This window comes from Rousettus aegyptiacus, unplaced genomic scaffold (genome assembly GCF_014176215.1).
Source record: "Rousettus aegyptiacus isolate mRouAeg1 unplaced genomic scaffold, mRouAeg1.p scaffold_m13_p_1, whole genome shotgun sequence".
Classification (NCBI taxonomy): domain Eukaryota; kingdom Metazoa; phylum Chordata; class Mammalia; order Chiroptera; family Pteropodidae; genus Rousettus; species Rousettus aegyptiacus.
In genome coordinates, this window is record NW_023416284.1 from 58,182,696 (window position 1) to 58,200,204 (window position 17,509).

Below are 17,509 nucleotides of genomic sequence, written 5' to 3' on the forward strand. Positions count from 1 at the left end.
ATTAGGAAAAGAGAGTAAAATAAATACCACAATAAGAAATATAGCTTTTATTGTCCATTAAATTTTATTGTCCATTAAAAGTCATGTGTGACTTTGTGCATGACTAGCTGATACCTTAAAAAACAATAGTAGGCATGGTCCCCTAGCACTGAACTGCACAAGTACAACTGCAGTAATTAAAGATGTTTTTCGTTCCAACTATTATTTTTAAGGTTGCAGTGAATTTGCTTTGAGTAAATATGTTTGAATATGGTGAAGCAAATCAAGTGTCCCTTTCAGCAAAGTGAACAAATTGCTCTTCACATTAAAGGGATAGAGTATAATATTTCATTAACACATTTCTAGAATATGGTTTTGGTTGGTTGAAAAATATATATATCCAAAGAATTTATTGTAATCCTTATATAAAACTGTTGAATTTGTATTCTCAAGTATTTTTCATTCTATTTCTATGTGTAAATATACTAATGAACATAATATGGATGGATAACTTTTTGTAGTTGTTATTTTATGTGTTATTTATCTGTTTATTCTTTTTGAACAAGCACGCAAATCATCAGAAGCATCTGGTAGGAAATTACTTTTTACAGAATAATTCTGTTACTTTAATTGCTATATGTTGGGTTTTTATGAGGTATTTTGTGTCAACTTGATGTTTTATATTTCTTTTACTGAAAATATTTGTAGTATAGCATTGTGGGGGTTATTCTTATAAATAAAAAACATAGAGCTCAAAGAGGTGGGTGTTTAAAATGAGAGTGACGAGAAGACATACTGTTAAATTCTACTAGATTTTCACTTTCTAAATGTTTTGGAAGGGATAGTACTGTTCTGTTATTTGTTTATAGAACTTGGTATTTTTGTATGAATTTACCTCAGTTTCTGCCCTGTTTTATACTTTCTGATATATACTAAATAATTCTTAAATATCTTTATTAAGATAAAGGATGAAAATAATTTAATTACAAAGTGATTAGGGGGCCCATGAATTATAATCAGTTCAGTAAAAAAATTTTAAACTATTATTGTAAAAAAGATACTATTAAGAAACATATAATTGTTTTAGTATCTAGTATTTGCTTTTTCCCTAATAGAAAAATTTAGAGGAATAGCCCCTTCCATTATTCACAATATAGATAGCCATCAAGGATTAAAATATTTGGGCCTCTAACCTCCACGGTTATCCCTCCTTACTCCATCTGGCTCCCCTCTTCCTTAGCACAAGTGGTCTTGCCTCCAGTTTCCCAGAAGAAACAGAGTGTAGCAATTGTGGATAACTCAGTTTACTCCCGTTCCTTCTCACATGTTGACAGGCATCACCATATGAAACAATTACCTCCATTATTGGGCACCTTCTTTCCTATACATTGTACCTCCCACTGCTGCTGTCCACTTAATACCCTGTGCTGCAACAATTACAAGTCAGTTGCCATTTCCTGAATAAACCATGTTCCTTCTTCCAGGCCTTTAATACAAGATCATCCCAGCCTATGTCTTCCTCAATTCTATCTGCCAATGGAACTCTTATCCTTCAAGATTTAGCACAAATGCTGTGTCCTCTATAATGCCTTACCTTACTACCCAAGAATTTCCTCTTTGAAGCTTGCATAGCACCTTATTATTTCCTTAGTCCTTGTCACATTCATTACAATGGTTTATCCGTCTCCGCATTAGCTTCTCATCTCCTTAATAGTGGAGATGTGTTTATTCTTAGTAGTGTTCCCAGAGACTAGCCCAGCTTCTGGCACCACTGAACAATGCTCAATAAATGTTGAAAAGATTGTTAAAGCAGCACCAAGGAAGTGGCTTTCAGAAGGGAATTAACAAAATGTTATAATTCAGAGTATCTTTCCTACAGTAAAGTTTCAAATAAATAACAAAAAATCCAGAGATGGTATTATAATAGTTATAGGATGTGATTTTAATATGTTTTACTTAATATTATTAGCATTATTACTATGAGGAGTTAAAGTTTTGTTGATGTTTTAAGGAGAATTACAGTGGTAATTGATTTTGGCACTAAACAGTAATTATTGATTCTATTACTTTATCATTTAATTTTTAAATGTCCTGTTCAGTCAAATATGTTCAGTCAAATATGTTCAGTCAAATAATCGAGTTTCTACATTATTGTTCTATTTCTGTATATAATATTCTGGGAAAATGTTTTATAGATGATTCATGCTATTATGCTGTTTATATGAGTGTCATTTAATCGTTGTTTAATTTATTTTTTGGATACAAGCTTGCTCCTCTTCAGAAGTATCTGGTAGGCAACTACTTTTTAATTTAAAAAATGTTATTTTTAAAACTTTTTTATTGGTTATTTGCAAGTTAATGCTCCTCATAAAGTTATATTTTTATAAAGTATACTGATTTAATAAAACATTTTAGTTAATGAAGGAAATAGGTTTGTTTCGCTTTATGTTGAGTTTATAGAAATGATTTATAATGCAGTTTCTTGGGTGATATTTTAGAAACAAGTATAACACTGTAAGGCAGTGGGAGTTGAAACAGGGTAGCAGAAGACAGACTAATACACACCACTTAAATTAGATAACTTAGGTTAATGAATGGTTTTTTGAAAGAAAATCTACTGTTGTAAATTTTGAATAAAGCAGCTAATATTTTAATTGGGTATTTATCCTGGGAAGTTTATATTTTATTTTGTTCTAGATTGTTTCCCTTCTATTTTTCTGACATCCATTATAAAAGTTAAATAATGTTTTGCTTCTATTATAAAGAGGTGTAAAAGATGGAGGTTACATTTCATTATAAAGAGATGGGAGAACTCAACATCTGGAGTAGTACTCTATATAGTAGTAATTTCCAAATTCTTATAAAATATGAATGAGAACCTCTTTAGAAAGCATTGGATAATAATATACTATAACTAACAACATGCTGTTTTTATAAGCAGTAATATAGTTTACCTAACACAGAACCACAAAATGCCTAATAATTAAATGTACAAAATGTAATTAATGAAGCATTCTTTTTTATTGTAGAATTTCCTGAATAATGTGGAATAAAGATGTGCCATACTTGAATTTTTAATAAATTTTCTTATGTTTAAAATGAACCTTGTAATATAATTTTTAAACTATGTCCTATGTATAAATATATTCAAACATTTTGAGGGCGATAAGAATTGTTTTATTAACGTACTTCTGGAAATGCATGAAAATTCTCATTTGTTTCTTTTGTCTTCATCTTGTGAATGCGGGTGAACATTCCTCGAAACCAACCTTGAGTGAACATATAGATTACTTTGGTAGGCTCGTTTTTTTAGAATGCAATGTGACACACTCTTTAATACAATCTGAAGAGAAAATACATTTATGTTTTTATATTTGTTCTGATCACTACAGAACAAAATATATTTGCAGAAAAATCTTCCATTGAGATATTTGTTTCTAAAGAGAGTTACTAATCACTGTTAGATGCTTTGTAGATAGGTACCTATGATCACGTAGATAAGAAGTGTTAGAGTCAACATTCTAACACGTGTGTGTCAACCTTCAAAACCTGTGGCTGGTGCAGGATATCACAGTGGTTTAAATCGTTAAATATAGATACGGCTTACATATTAGAATACAGCAAGAAAATGAAAAAATTGAGAACAAGCATATGCTCTATAGGGAACTCTGGATTAAATGTATTGCAGTGTTTGAATTTGGCTGTCTCTCACACCACTTATTTATTAATTAGCTGCTAACACCTTATGTCAGTAGATATAAATTTTAAAAATAACCATAGGAAAGCATTCATAAAGTTAAATTCACCACAGTCTAAAAATAATAAAATTCAAAGCAAATGCATGTGGTTCTGGATTTCTTATTGTTTTAGAGTTATTCATAATCTAGTATGTTGTGAAATATTTTACTTTTGTTGTCTATATTTATAAGATGTATGTTTTGGTTAACCGATATTTTATAGCATTAACTGTTCATTTTTGCACCCAAATAATACACGTATAAGCTAGAGATTTCATTTGTATGTATACACTTGTGGGACAAAAAGTGCTTCAGGTGCAGGATTTTCCTCCTGGAACTCTTTAATCACATTATAATTAATGCTTATCCTTTACTCTAAAAGAATTTCTTTATTAATTGAAAAAATTCATAAAATTTAATATCTTTGATTTATTCCCATTTCTGATACTTTTATGTGACCTTTATGAGAACAATGCTGCTTGACAGTAAACTTAGAAATATTGATAAGTACAGAAAATATTTCAAAGAATTTCCTGAATATCCTGTTAATGAATAAAAGTAAGTAGTACCTGGAAATTTTCTTTCAACTTACCATCTTTGGCAAATATTGCCAGTCCTTCCTTTGGCCAGTTTTATTTTCTTAAACTCCACTCAGCAGGAAGTGACAGAAGTCGAAACAGGATGTTAGGGATACTTTTTTTCTTTTTCTGATTCTCTTCCTTGTCTCCAAATTATCTATACTCTGCCAGGTATCTGGAGAGTTTATACTGCAACTTGATGTGCAAATTCTATAAATAGATGATAATTTTTTTTCAAAAGAAATCAGAGGTATATTTTAGGAATCACAAGTTGCTTCTTAAAAGCCACTGTTGTATTTAGCAATAAATTATTTTTATTTTATAACTGTCATTTTTAAGTCAATCCCATGTGTAGATATATCTATTCCATGCGAAAAAGAAAGAAAATCTTACTTATAAAACCACTCTTTTTCATTTGTATCTAGTATATTAACTTTAAAAAGTAGGATAACTTAAAACATCTTAAACTCAAAAAAAAAAAGTAAGAATTTTCCACCTCCAAATCCACCCCCAGGAGGCATTAGACCGTATTTGTATAATTTGGTGGAGTTATTTGATTCCTTGTTTTAGTGGATGAGATTTTTATAGAATGGGAGAATTCTAATTTTAAAAATTATTTTTCTCAAACTTTCTAAAATAGATATTTTGAGAGTATTTTAACAACAAAATACAAATGATAGTTTGTATAAAGTAGTAAAATAATGTCTTCAGAAATGCACGCTCTTATGTTACTTAAAAACTGATGTCTGCTCTTGGTGCCTGTCATCACTGTTTTGAAATTTCAAAAGTTTAGAAGGCCAGTAACCTTTTTGGTTAGTAGCGGTGTTTTGCCAATTGTACGTCACTGAGGATAAAGCAAAATAATTATGTGTGTCTTAAAATGCCTCACTTTAATACTACTGCATTATTAGATGATTGGATTAAAGACTGTGGATCTCTCACTTTCACTTTTAAAATTCTGTCTTTCCATTATCATCACCACCATCATCATCATCCTTATTAGAATTTTTGAAATAAATGCCAGTGTGCCACTCTTTGTTCATTTTATCTAGCCTTTTACTATTTGAACATTATTTAAATACTATTTTCTGCTATTTTCTTTTTATTTATAGATTCAAATATCAAAGAAATACTGGAAACTTTCTGAACAAAAAGTCTAAAATATTTCTTATATAGTCAGGCTTTGGTCTCATATCTAACTATAGAGACAAAAATACATATTCTTAATGCTATTTTATCTCTGGAATTTTTTTTCTATTAATTGTTTTTAAACACCTGAAGTTTATAAACAAATCATTGTTAATTACTCTGTGGAAAGACAATGAAAAACAGGCCTCTTTTAAAATGATTCTTCATTTAACAAATCTAAAACTTCAAACCACAGCTCTGTAAAATAATGTGACTGTTATTGAACACTATATTAACATATGATTTTTAATTGCTTTACTTCAGTGTACATTTGAAATCAGTCATTTAGACATTTAGTTTTGCTGCAAATTTAAGCACTTGGGGTTTTTTGTTTCTTTGTTTGTTTGTGGTGTTTTGTGCTATTGTTTTCAAGTTTTTGTGAGTATTTTTTTCTGTGGCAGTTTGTAGGGTTTTTTCTTTTCTCTCTCCTTTAGTAGAGACCACATAGTAATAACATAAATCCTTATATCTAAAAATAGTCCTTTATCAAAATCAATTATTTTTGAAACTCCACAAATCAACAAGTTCACATTTTCCAGGTATTTTAAGTTCTTACATTTAAGGGCTCTGTTGTACTTTTAAACTGTCACTGCTGATTTATTTACAATCAGTATTTTGTCCTCGATGGATTTCTGACTTTTTTACATTACTTTCACATATGTCTTCAGGACCCGTATTTTTATTTTTAGATCTGAAATTAATAAAGTGATCTCCATATGGAAAGATATTTGAGATTTTTAAAATTTGAGAAAATATTTGTTTCTTGTTGATAGAAACTAAATAGCTTTCTAGTGAATCATGGTTGTGAGTACACGTTTTATATCAACCATAGTTGACAGAAGTCTGTGTTTTTAAAACATATATTTATATGTAATATAAATATTCTTACAAGACAATTTTTTTATATATTTTTAGTGAAAGAGTTTCTAGCTAAAGCCAAAGAAGACTTTTTAAAAAAATGGGAAAATCCTGCCCAGGTAAGGAATTTAAATTTTTCTATGATTTAAATATCATGTGTTAAGTAAAATCATGATTCTTGCCTAAATAATTTAATAGTTAAAGAAACTTTAATTTTCAAGTAGCATTAATAAATGTAAGCTTAACGTGGGAATTTTTGCCATGTTTTGATTTTTTCATTAATAATTTTATGCATACTTAAATTGGAGAAGGAACTAATTTCCAACATAAATTTTGATACTAATTCCATGCTGCTACAAACTCTCGATATTTTCTCATATTAGAGTAATTTTTACTTATGCCTTGGATAGCATATATTTTTTATCTTTATTAATTACAGTATGGAGTCTATCGGAGAGTTTCAAATTCTTAATCACAAATACTTGCCTTTTGATAACATACCAACCAAGGGATTCTTTCATAAACATTTTGATGGGATAAGTTTTATATAATTTAAATACTTTAGATATTAACTAAGATTTAAAAACTGTATATAAACAGAGCCATCTGTGATTGCCAAAAAACCTCTTTTTGAAGTTATAAATAATTAAATTTAATGGTAGATTAAATCTTGAAAACCATCTTTTTAGCACAAAAATCTTTTACTTCAAATATTTTTTACTAAAAAATATTTAATTTTAAATAAATGTTATGTTTTATGAAAATGCCAACATTACCAACACTTAAAGCATGACTTATAATTTAAAATATAATTACTAGCGATTACAAAAAGTTAGACATTATCTAACATGAAATATTGAGGGAGGAAAGGAAGATGGCATATTTGTATGAAAAGCAATGACTAGCAAAAAAAGCGATGTCCTATTGTATGTCAGTGAAGTTTATTTCCATGATTTAGTTAGGAACTGTATTAAATATTTTAATCCATCTATGTTGATAGAACCAAAAATTAACTATTAATTCATAAAGTTAAATAATCCAATCAGAATTAAAAGGACTTTTTTCTTTCTGCATTGACATAGAATCTCATGGCAATTTAAAATTATTAGAAATTTGAAATTAAAATATGAAGAAAACAAGTTTTATAAGAAGAAACTTAGAGTTGCTCGCTCTCTCTGTAATGATTCAACAAGAAGATAAACTGTGTATCCGGGGACAAGGTTTGATTTGCAATAGAAACAAAGTCCAGTTACAGTTGGACTTCAATACTTATTCCGATTCCTCACTTATACAAGAATCATATTGTATCACATTTTTCTCAAGCTAAATACTGTACAGACTGCCCCTTGCAAATATATCTTTGTAATGAAAACCTATTAAACGGGCCAGCAATTACTACTTATTGCTATTTAGCACACAATTTGTTCCTAGTAATTTTCATTTTGTTGTGGCAGCAACAAATTCAACAGATTGATGCTTCCAATTCTTTAGTCAAAGCTATAGTCAAAGCCAAACAAAGATGTTTGCTTATAACAAAGCATCTATTCAAGGAGAAAAAAAGGCTGATTATTGTTCTGGGACTCTTGACTCCTGGTTATCTTTGTGGGAATGAGGAACTCTTTCCTTATTGTTACTATTTTAGGTAATACTGGGTTATTATAACTTCAGAAAGAGAAAGCCATTGGGATCTCTCACACTGTTATTATCTAGTTCTAAAAGCTCATAAAAAGGTAGAAATAAAGTTACATGGTTCTTTCTTTAGAGGTAACTAGGGTGAAAGGACGCTGATCCCTCAGCTTATATGTTCATTAGAGTTATTTGCAAGTGCATTAAGAATGTGTGCTTTTATAATTGTCTTTGTCAGTCTACCTCTGGTCAATTTGTAGTTATTAAAATACGAAATTAATTTATTAGAAATCCAATATTAGGAATTCATAGTGGAATATGATCTTTAATATGTCAGCTGAGGCTCTTATTTCCTTCCATTATTATTATGCTTTGTTTTGCAATATACTTTTCAAACACTAAATCCTTTCTTATTCAAAGGGAAAAATAGAACCAATAAACTTAGAATTTCAGTAGTCTTCATCATTTTTAAATGGATGGTTATAAATTAAATAAACTTCTTATCACTAAATTTATTATAGTTATTATAGTCTTATGAGAATTTCTAATTTTAAAGTTTATTTTATTTTTCATGTATATGTAGAATAATGCTGGCTTGGAGGATTTTGAAAGGAAAAAAACCCTTGGAACAGGTTCATTTGGAAGAGTCATGCTGGTGAAGCATAAAGCCACTGAACAGTATTATGCCATGAAGATCTTAGATAAGCAGAAGGTTAGTGTTTTTGTTGTTATTTACTTGAAGAGTAAACTTCAGTTTTATCAGCTAGATTATTAAATAGGTATAATACAATGACTTAACCATTGACACCTTCAAGTAATTTTATTGTTGCATTAATAAGAATTTGCATTATTATTATGACTATAGTTTTAGTATATAGGAGTACATTATTTCAGTAATTATATATAATAGGTATGTGTATGTTTATTAACAAAGTATTGAATTCAACATGTAAAGAACAGGCATCTGTACTATGTTTTGCCTTGTGGGAAAATGCAGGAATAAATTACTTGATGCTTGGATGGAAGTTACAGAAATTTAGTGATTTTATTTTATGGCTTATTATCATTGACAGTACAAGCCCTCTTTAACATGATTGAGTTTGTTTAATTTAAAATGTCAGTTAAAGCTGGGAAAATTTGAAAACCTACACACTCTGAAAAATAACAAATCATGTTGTATATTTGAAACTAATAATGATGTTATATGCCAAGTATATCAATAAGAAATTAAAAATAAGTTTTAAGTATTTATCACACATTGGCATATGTGAAGAATCAGGATATCTGAATTATTTATGCTTTAAATATAAAGATTCTATTTTCTTACTAATTATGTATAATTAAGGGAAAGTAAAAGAAAAATGGCAAGGCTTGATATATTGTAGATATTCTGTTCCCAAGAATGTCATTTTGGCTTAATGGTATTTACGTAAGGAAATAAAGAAGAAATGGTCATGTTTACAGATAGTGGCTAGACTAATGCTGTCTAATAAATATAATATGAGCCCCATATGTAATTAAAACTTTTCTTGTAGCTTCATTTTTAAAAAGTAAAAAGAAATAGTTGAGATTAATGTTAATAGATTCTATTTAGCCCAGTGTATCCATTGCAGTATATAATTAACATAAAAATTATAGAGATAATTTACATTCTTTTTTTCATACCGGTTTTTCAAAATCTGATGTATGTATTGCACTGATAGCACATCTCCATTCAGGTTAGCCACATTTCCAGTGTTAAGTAACCACATGCAGCTCGTGACTATCATTTTGTATGTATAGCACAGTATTAGGTTGGTCTGACATCCCAGTCTAACCTCTGCCTTAAAACAAAAAACAAAACTAACCTCTAACATGAAATGACTTACGTCTCTAAAATTAAATGCACACTATACACACATTTAATTGTGCATCTTTGTCTACTGCCTTCTTTCACATAACTTTTTTAACCATGCTTCTTGAAAAAATAGTTTAATTACTCTATTCACTCACTTCCTATTAATTATTTAACTTACAACAATTTAGCTGTCTTCTTGTTTATTTCCTGCCTCCTGCTACTCCACTAAAATGTCTCTGCCAAGTGTCACCAATCTAGTGACCTAATCACCAAGTCCATTGGACTCTTTTTGCTCATCTTATGTGACTTTTTTAGACCCTGTGACTGTGCTGGCTACTCCTTAAAATTGTGTTGTCCCTGGCCTTCTGGACCCCAGTGCTCTTCTGATTATGCTCATGCCTTTTAGGCTTTTCTTTTTTATGTGCCTTTTCTTGTTTTGTTTTATGTTTTTCCTCCTGTCTGCTTTTTAAAGATTACAAATCTCAAGCTCAGGACTATCCCCTCTTCTCTTCCTCATGTTCTGTACCCTCACCCTATGTGTTCTTATCCAAGCTTCGACTCATTTCAAACTCTACACTCTTAATTTGTACACTCTGAGTGTGGAGCTCTCGAGATCAAGTCTTTGCCCTAATTTTCTATACTAGGCAATTAATTGGGTCTCCGAGAGGGTGATTTATATATTTATTTTGCCTGCACAACAAAAATAAAATACTTCAAATTTATATTTTTGATTAAATCTGTCATTAAAATGTTATTATATCAATAGTTCCTAATATTTTATGGTATCTTTCCTAAGGAATTAATAAAATGTGCTTTAGCCATAAAATATTAAAAGGATTACAGAAAAGATTTAAGGCTTTAAAACATTTAGAGAAGAGTTTTTAAATTCCTTTTTTGGTAAGACAGTGACTTGTTAAGTAAGTTATTAAGGCTACCTCAGGGATAACTCATGGCAAAAGAGTATTTCCTAGACAAATAGCTGCCATTTTAATTCACTTCTCTATGGCAGTGTTCTGGATCTATTTATAATTAGGACGAAACCTTTATATTCTGATTTTTTTCAAGTTTATTTAATTTGCTGAAGCTAACTATGAAAATAATACCCCTTAATAACCTTTTATGTTAATAAAGTCACAAATCTTTCAATAAACTTTTTTTGGTTACTCCTATCTTAGGGTGTATGAGGAGGCAGGGGGCGAGGCAGGAATCAAACTCAGTACAGAAATTAAGGGACATCACATTTTCTTTATTCCACACCATGTGTGAAGCTTTGCTAGGCACTTTATATTTACTGTATCAGTGAATTTTTACAATTTTGTGTGCATTAATCTTTCTTTAAGCGAATAACCGCTCTATTTAAGTAACTTTTTCAAAGTCAGCTAGTAAAATGAACCAAAAATTTGACCTAGGGTTGTCTGATTTCTATACCTATATTCCTTGTTAATTTTTCCTTTCAAATGTATTTGTTATTCCTAAGATACTTTCTACCACCACCTAATTCATCTCTCACTCATGTTAACTGGGCGTTCACAGTAGCATCTTAATTTCCACAATCTTAGAGTTTTCACCTTCTACTAATTCACTTTCCTCATTGCCAACAAAGTTTTTTTATCATATGATATTACCTCACTGAATCACTCAAAAAGCTTCCTGTATTTATTAAATAAAGTCATAACTCTGCAGCCCGCTTTCAAACGCTTCATAATTTTCTTCCAGACTCCACTGTTCTCCTACATGAAAGCCTTTTATCTCACACTATTCCTCTACATGTACTCTGTGTTCTGCTTCTCCATTTGAAACTTGACCCACACAACTATATAGTGCTATGCTGGAAGGGGTAGGATTATATGTGATGATATATGGCCTATTTTCCTTATTAATAATTCTTCGTGTTTGACTAAAAATTCAGTTGATAAGTAATCATTTATAAATACTTATATGTGTGTGTGTGTGTGTGTACATATAATATTTAAACCAGCAGAAGTATCAAGAAGTAAATATAAATGTTATATGAATTTTGGAAAATAAAACATGGACTAAACCCCCGAGGGTGTACTTCTTAATTTTTCTCTGCCATTAGGGATACTTCATTACCAAAATTTGAGAACCACTGTCCTAAGATACAGCCAACTGAAACTAGCACTCAGACTTACCTTTGTATATTTTCTCACTTCAGGTAATGGTTCTGGATATTAACCCTGACTGCACTGTCTCCTATTTTTCTCTAACTTTTGTTATCTATCCATCTTTAAGACCTAGCCGAACTCTCACTTTTTAAAATAGATTATAAAAATAATATTCTTGACCTTTTGCTTTGTGCCAGGCACTATGTTATCACTTGACATGCATTATGCCACACAGTGACTTTTAAAGCAGGTGTTGTTATTATTATCAGCATTTTTTAGAAAAATCTAGGACTCTGAAAGATTACGTACTAGACCTAACGTAACACTTTCTCCTCTGAACACTTATGACATCATAACTCTCATTTGGCAATTGTTCATATGTTGCTATTCACATATTTATGCATCATACTTCCAAACAGATTTTATGCAGGATGCAAGCAGACACTCTTTATGTCTATCACACTTATCATCATGCCTTATGTGGTAGATATACACATTTAAAAGTAAGTTAGATTTTAGTTAGTTTTTAATTAAGTTAATTTAAAAATTAACTAAGCATATTTGCTTTGCTAGTTTATATATCTTGGATTCATTTCCATTTTTAATTGTTATGCCCCACATTACATAGTTGGCTTAGGGCTATAATGCAGAAAACCTCTCTGTTGTAGTTTTCATTAATTATTTCCAAGGTTACATATTGTCTATGCCTAACTAAAAACCTGCTATATCATAATACTCAAAAGTAAACACTGTGGTATATCCAGACAATGGAATGTTATTCAGCACCAAAAAGAAATGAGCTATCAAGCCATGAAAACACGTGGAGGAAACTTAAATACATATTATTAACTGAAAGAAGCCAGTCTGAAAAGGCTACATACTATATGATTCCATCTTTATGACATTCTGGAAAAGGAAAATTTATGGATACAATAAAAAGATAAGTGGTTGCCCCGGGTTAGTGGAGAGGGAAGGATGAATAATAGGTGGAGCACAGAGGATTCTTTGGGCAGTGTTAATACTCGATTTGATAAGGTACATGTCATTATACATTTGTCCAAACCCATAGAATGTACAGTACCAAGAGTGAACCCTCATGTAAACCATGGGCTCCAGGTGATTATGATGCATCAATGTAAGTTCATTGATTGTAATAAATGTACCACTCTGGTTGGAAATGTTGATAATGAGGGAGGCTATGCATGTGTGGAGAAAAGGGATATATGGAAAATCTCTGTACCTAAATTCTACTGTGAACCTGAAACTGCTAAAAAAAAATAGTTCACTAAAAAAAATAAACACAAAGCAATAGTAATTCTTCAGGTAATGTTATGTAATTTATCGTGATAAGTATGGACTAATTGGTTCCGTAACTAGTTAGGATGTGCACATTAGTAATCCAACCACTTCATGTTACAGATCGGGGGGGAAAAAAAAGGAAAAAAATCTGATATCCTAAGAGTTGAAATAACTGCTCCCAAGTCACAAAAGTGGTTGACACCTAGATCAGAACACAGATCTTTTAATTCTTAGTCATTTATCCTTTGCTCAACATTATTTTTATACTATAATTTTATATACTAAATACTGGATGGTGTTTTTAATTGTTTTTCTTACTCATATTCAACTTCTTGAACTCTGTGACTATCCCACATTGACAATAAGACTCTATCAAGAAAGAATGCGACTTTTTAATGATTTACATACATATAGGATAATTGTTTATATCTCCTAAGATCACTTTTTCTTAAATTAAAAGTAGAATAACTTGTGACAGAGAATCATAGTTTCCATGAAGTCAGGATAAGTTGCTTTCCCCTGCCATGTACCTGATTGAGTAGACAATCCAGAGGAAGCTCGATTAATCTTAAATAACCTATTTGTTATAAGCAGTCTTTTTTTGCCATTATTTGTGTGTCATCTCTTGTGGCTGTGCAAATTGAATTTTTAGGATTTGTTCTTGTATTTATTGATGTATTATGAAATGAACAGATTGTTCATTTTTACCTACTGTTTTTTAGTTGATTTTTCCTCAATCCTTAATTTCCTTGCTGATCTCCTGAAGATTAAATCAATACCTACTTATTGCAGTGATTTGTGCCAGCTTCTTTAGCAGACTATTAGTTATTAGGAACTAAGTACTTTCACATATTAATTTTTTAAAGTAATTTATTGTGTGTCTAATTCTTCTTAACTCTTGTTTCTTTAATGAAAATCATAGTTGACCATCTTAAGAGCAAGTTTTAAATCCTCTGTTAGGTTTTTCATTTGAATCTGATAAGCCTACTTGGTAATTATTATGATCTTTATCCAGCTCTAGCAATTTCACTTAATCATTTTTATATGAAAGACATTTATTTAATATTTTTCTTATAAAATTATAGTAACTTAAATTTTGTTAAAATATGTTTGATATATTTATCTCTCAATTACAGGTTGTTAAACTGAAACAAATAGAACACACTTTGAATGAGAAAAGAATATTACAGGCAGTGAATTTTCCTTTTCTTGTTCGACTGGAGTATTCTTTTAAGGTAAATTTTACTAATATTCAAATAAAATATTTTCAGCCTCATATATTTTTAAACTATAAAGCTATAATATGATTCTAAACCAAATGATAAATCTTGAGAATAGGAATGAACGAAAAAATAATATATTTAGATTTCATGTAATTAAATCATGTTATACATATAACTTAGGTAACACCTGAAAACATTTTGGTTCTCCCTGGGGAATCTGTTAAAGGCAGTGTGTAATTTTTCATGAGATAGCATTATGAAATTAAATATTTTCTCAAAATCCATAGTGATATCTTATTAAGAAATTTTTACATTTATGCTAATTAGTACACCTACCTACTTTTTTCTCTTGAATATTTTCTGCCACAATCTCACCTTCTTCTTTCACTTAGTAATGTGTGCTCTAGTCTCTTCATTTATGTGAGGTAGAACAGTATTTACCCCTCTAATCAACCGGCTCATAAACTTGCACAAGATTTATTCTTTCAGTTGGCATCTTTTCAGTTATTGCGAATGATACTTAGCATCTATCTACAATATTGATTCGTATGAAACATTTTAATCTTTTTTCTTTTTCCTCCTTTATTCTTTAAGGCAAATAAAGACCTGTGAATTCTGAATGATGTTAAAAATCATTCATCTCTGTGACCTAATTTAGCACATAAAATCGAAATATTCTTACTATTTCAATTTGTTTTTAATCTAGTTGGTTTTTTTTTTTTTTTTTGCATACACAATAGCATTAAGTAATTGCTCCAGTGTTTAATAATAGTTCAAGGGTTAAGTGTTTCTTACAAGAGCAGGAATAGCAAAAGTCCCGTAATAAATTGTATCAAGAATACTAGGGGGAAAAATGAATGCCAGTGTAGAAAAATTCAAACATTTTCTATTTATTCTCTATTTCCCAATTTTAGTAATCTGTCAGATGGATTTTTAAATGTCTTTTTTTAACAAATATGGTGTTGTCTTAAAATATTTTCTTGAGAAATAGTCTTGGTTCTGTAATTTTGATTTATTTATCCTTTTCATTTTTCATAGGATAATTCTAATTTATATATGGTTATGGAATATGTCCCTGGGGGTGAAATGTTTTCACATCTAAGAAGAATTGGAAGGTTCAGGTAACTAATACTTTACTCTCCCCAAACCTTACTGTGTGTTTGTTTTAAACCAAATTTTTAAGTTAGTTTCAATTGGTAGATATTGTGAGGATCTGTTATTACAAGAATTTCCAGAAAATGGAAAAATTAATTGAATTTAAACCTACTAGTATTTTTTGAACAAATATTAATCACACAACTTTAAGGAAGAGGTTTGTGTAAGGATGAAGATAAAAAAGGAATATATAGAAACAACAATAAGGATATCATAGTGATGAGATTATAAAACTTGGTTTTATAAACTTGCTGTGTTGAGGTTTAAAAATGTAAACATAATTTTTAAAGTTTATTATTAGGTTATTACTAATAAGGTCACACAGGTATTAAAATAGATTATAGATTTCTGTTATCATTACATGTGTGCAACAGTTTATATTCTACTACTGTTCACTAATAATCACTATTAGAATTAAGCTGAAACCAGAGCACATCCAGCTTCATTCAGTACATTCACTTATATTGATGTAAGTAACATAAATATGAATCCAAACAGGACTGGTGATGGTAATTAGATTCATAAAAAGATAATGATAGACTTGGATTATCATGAGATTATATTCAGTAATGGGCCAACATTAGAGCTATATCAGAGCCTAAACCAAAATTTATTTCTTGACCTAATATGTATAGGGCACCTAATATGTGTCAGGCACTGTGTTAATGTAAAGTGGCTTCTGTTTATCGTTAGTGATTTTCTTTCACCTCATGTTGTCCTCTCTCTTACCACCTCTTGTCCAAGCAGACTCAGAATCCTCATATTGCCCTATTGTAATTCAAAGTTTTACACAGAAGAACCTCACCTACACCTGCCTTCAAAAAACATATTTTGTCCATTTTCTATTATTACTAACTTCTTTCATTTGCACCTCCCCACACTTCTGTTTCTTTAATTCGACTTGCTGCTAGTAGGAAAGCAACTTGATTGATATAATTCGCACTGAAACACTCTTTTCTAACCCTTAACACATATTTCACATACGCTTGAAAGGTTGCTAACTTCCATCTCAAAATCTTTAAGGCAGTTAGACTACTGAATTATTATTGAGCATGGCTCTAATAGGAATCAATGGAGTCATTATGATTCTCTACTTAAACAGATGTCTAGACTTTAAGCTGCTACAGCATTAAATCTTCCTGTAGAATATTTTGTTTACACATTTCAACAATTTGATTATAGATCTAAGTAATGTTTGTGTTCCTCCAGTCAAACACCAGTCTGCGGAAATAATATAAAATTCTGAGTGCGTTTTATATTTATGATGATAAATTTATATTTATTTATAAGATGATAAGTGCATCTTAGATTTACAGGTGCATGGAGAAAACAGGTCAGACATTTCCAAGGTGAAGGATAATGACCAGGATGGTTCTTATAATCTTGCTGTACAGTGTTCTCCTCGTTCCTTGTCATATAACATAATATAGACTGTCACAGTGTTGGAATGATGCTGGAATTAAAAGGGTGTTATAAAATATTGCCCCCAAAATGTTTTTTCAAACATATTTATTCATTCAACAAATATTTACTGAGCACCTGATTTGTATCAGCCTAAGACTTAGGAAATATGGTGACAAGCAAAAGGAGCAACATATATAATCTTTTTTTGGAATCTATTTCTGGTGCTACTAGATCAAACTCATGCCAACCATGTTGAGAGAGACTCTATTTATAGTTAACGTTGTTCACTGAGGACACAAATCTGAAAGTTATTGCAATTTGTCAGGCAGATTAGCAGAATTCAGTGTATACACTAGAAGATAAAATAGACACTCAAAGTAAAAAGTCAGTATATCCTTTTGGAGTAATATTCAAAATGTGGCATGAAAATTACACTAATCTATCAGTTAATCTAATCTACGCATGAAAGAACTGTGTATATTTACACAAATATAAAGTT

The 17,509-nt window shown here is 30.3% G+C and overlaps 1 protein-coding gene across 6 annotated transcripts in view; it reads left to right on the forward strand.

Moving 5' to 3' along the window:
- The window catches only part of PRKACB (protein kinase cAMP-activated catalytic subunit beta), a 109,327-nt gene that overhangs the window by 67,490 nt on the left and 24,328 nt on the right, over window positions 1-17,509 (forward strand). For 4 of the 6 annotated variants that reach the window (XM_016146092.2, XM_016146089.2, XM_016146094.2 and 1 more), the window contains exons 2-5: window positions 6,398-6,459; window positions 8,550-8,678; window positions 14,365-14,463; window positions 15,490-15,572. In XM_016146092.2, the coding sequence (XP_016001578.1) occupies window positions 6,398-6,459; window positions 8,550-8,678; window positions 14,365-14,463; window positions 15,490-15,572 (373 nt within the window). Of the gene's footprint in view, window positions 1-545; window positions 570-2,245; window positions 2,270-6,397; window positions 6,460-8,549; window positions 8,679-14,364; window positions 14,464-15,489; window positions 15,573-17,509 lie in introns of all 6 variants that reach the window. The other 2 variants (XM_016146090.2, XM_016146091.2) reach the window with 1 other exon arrangement.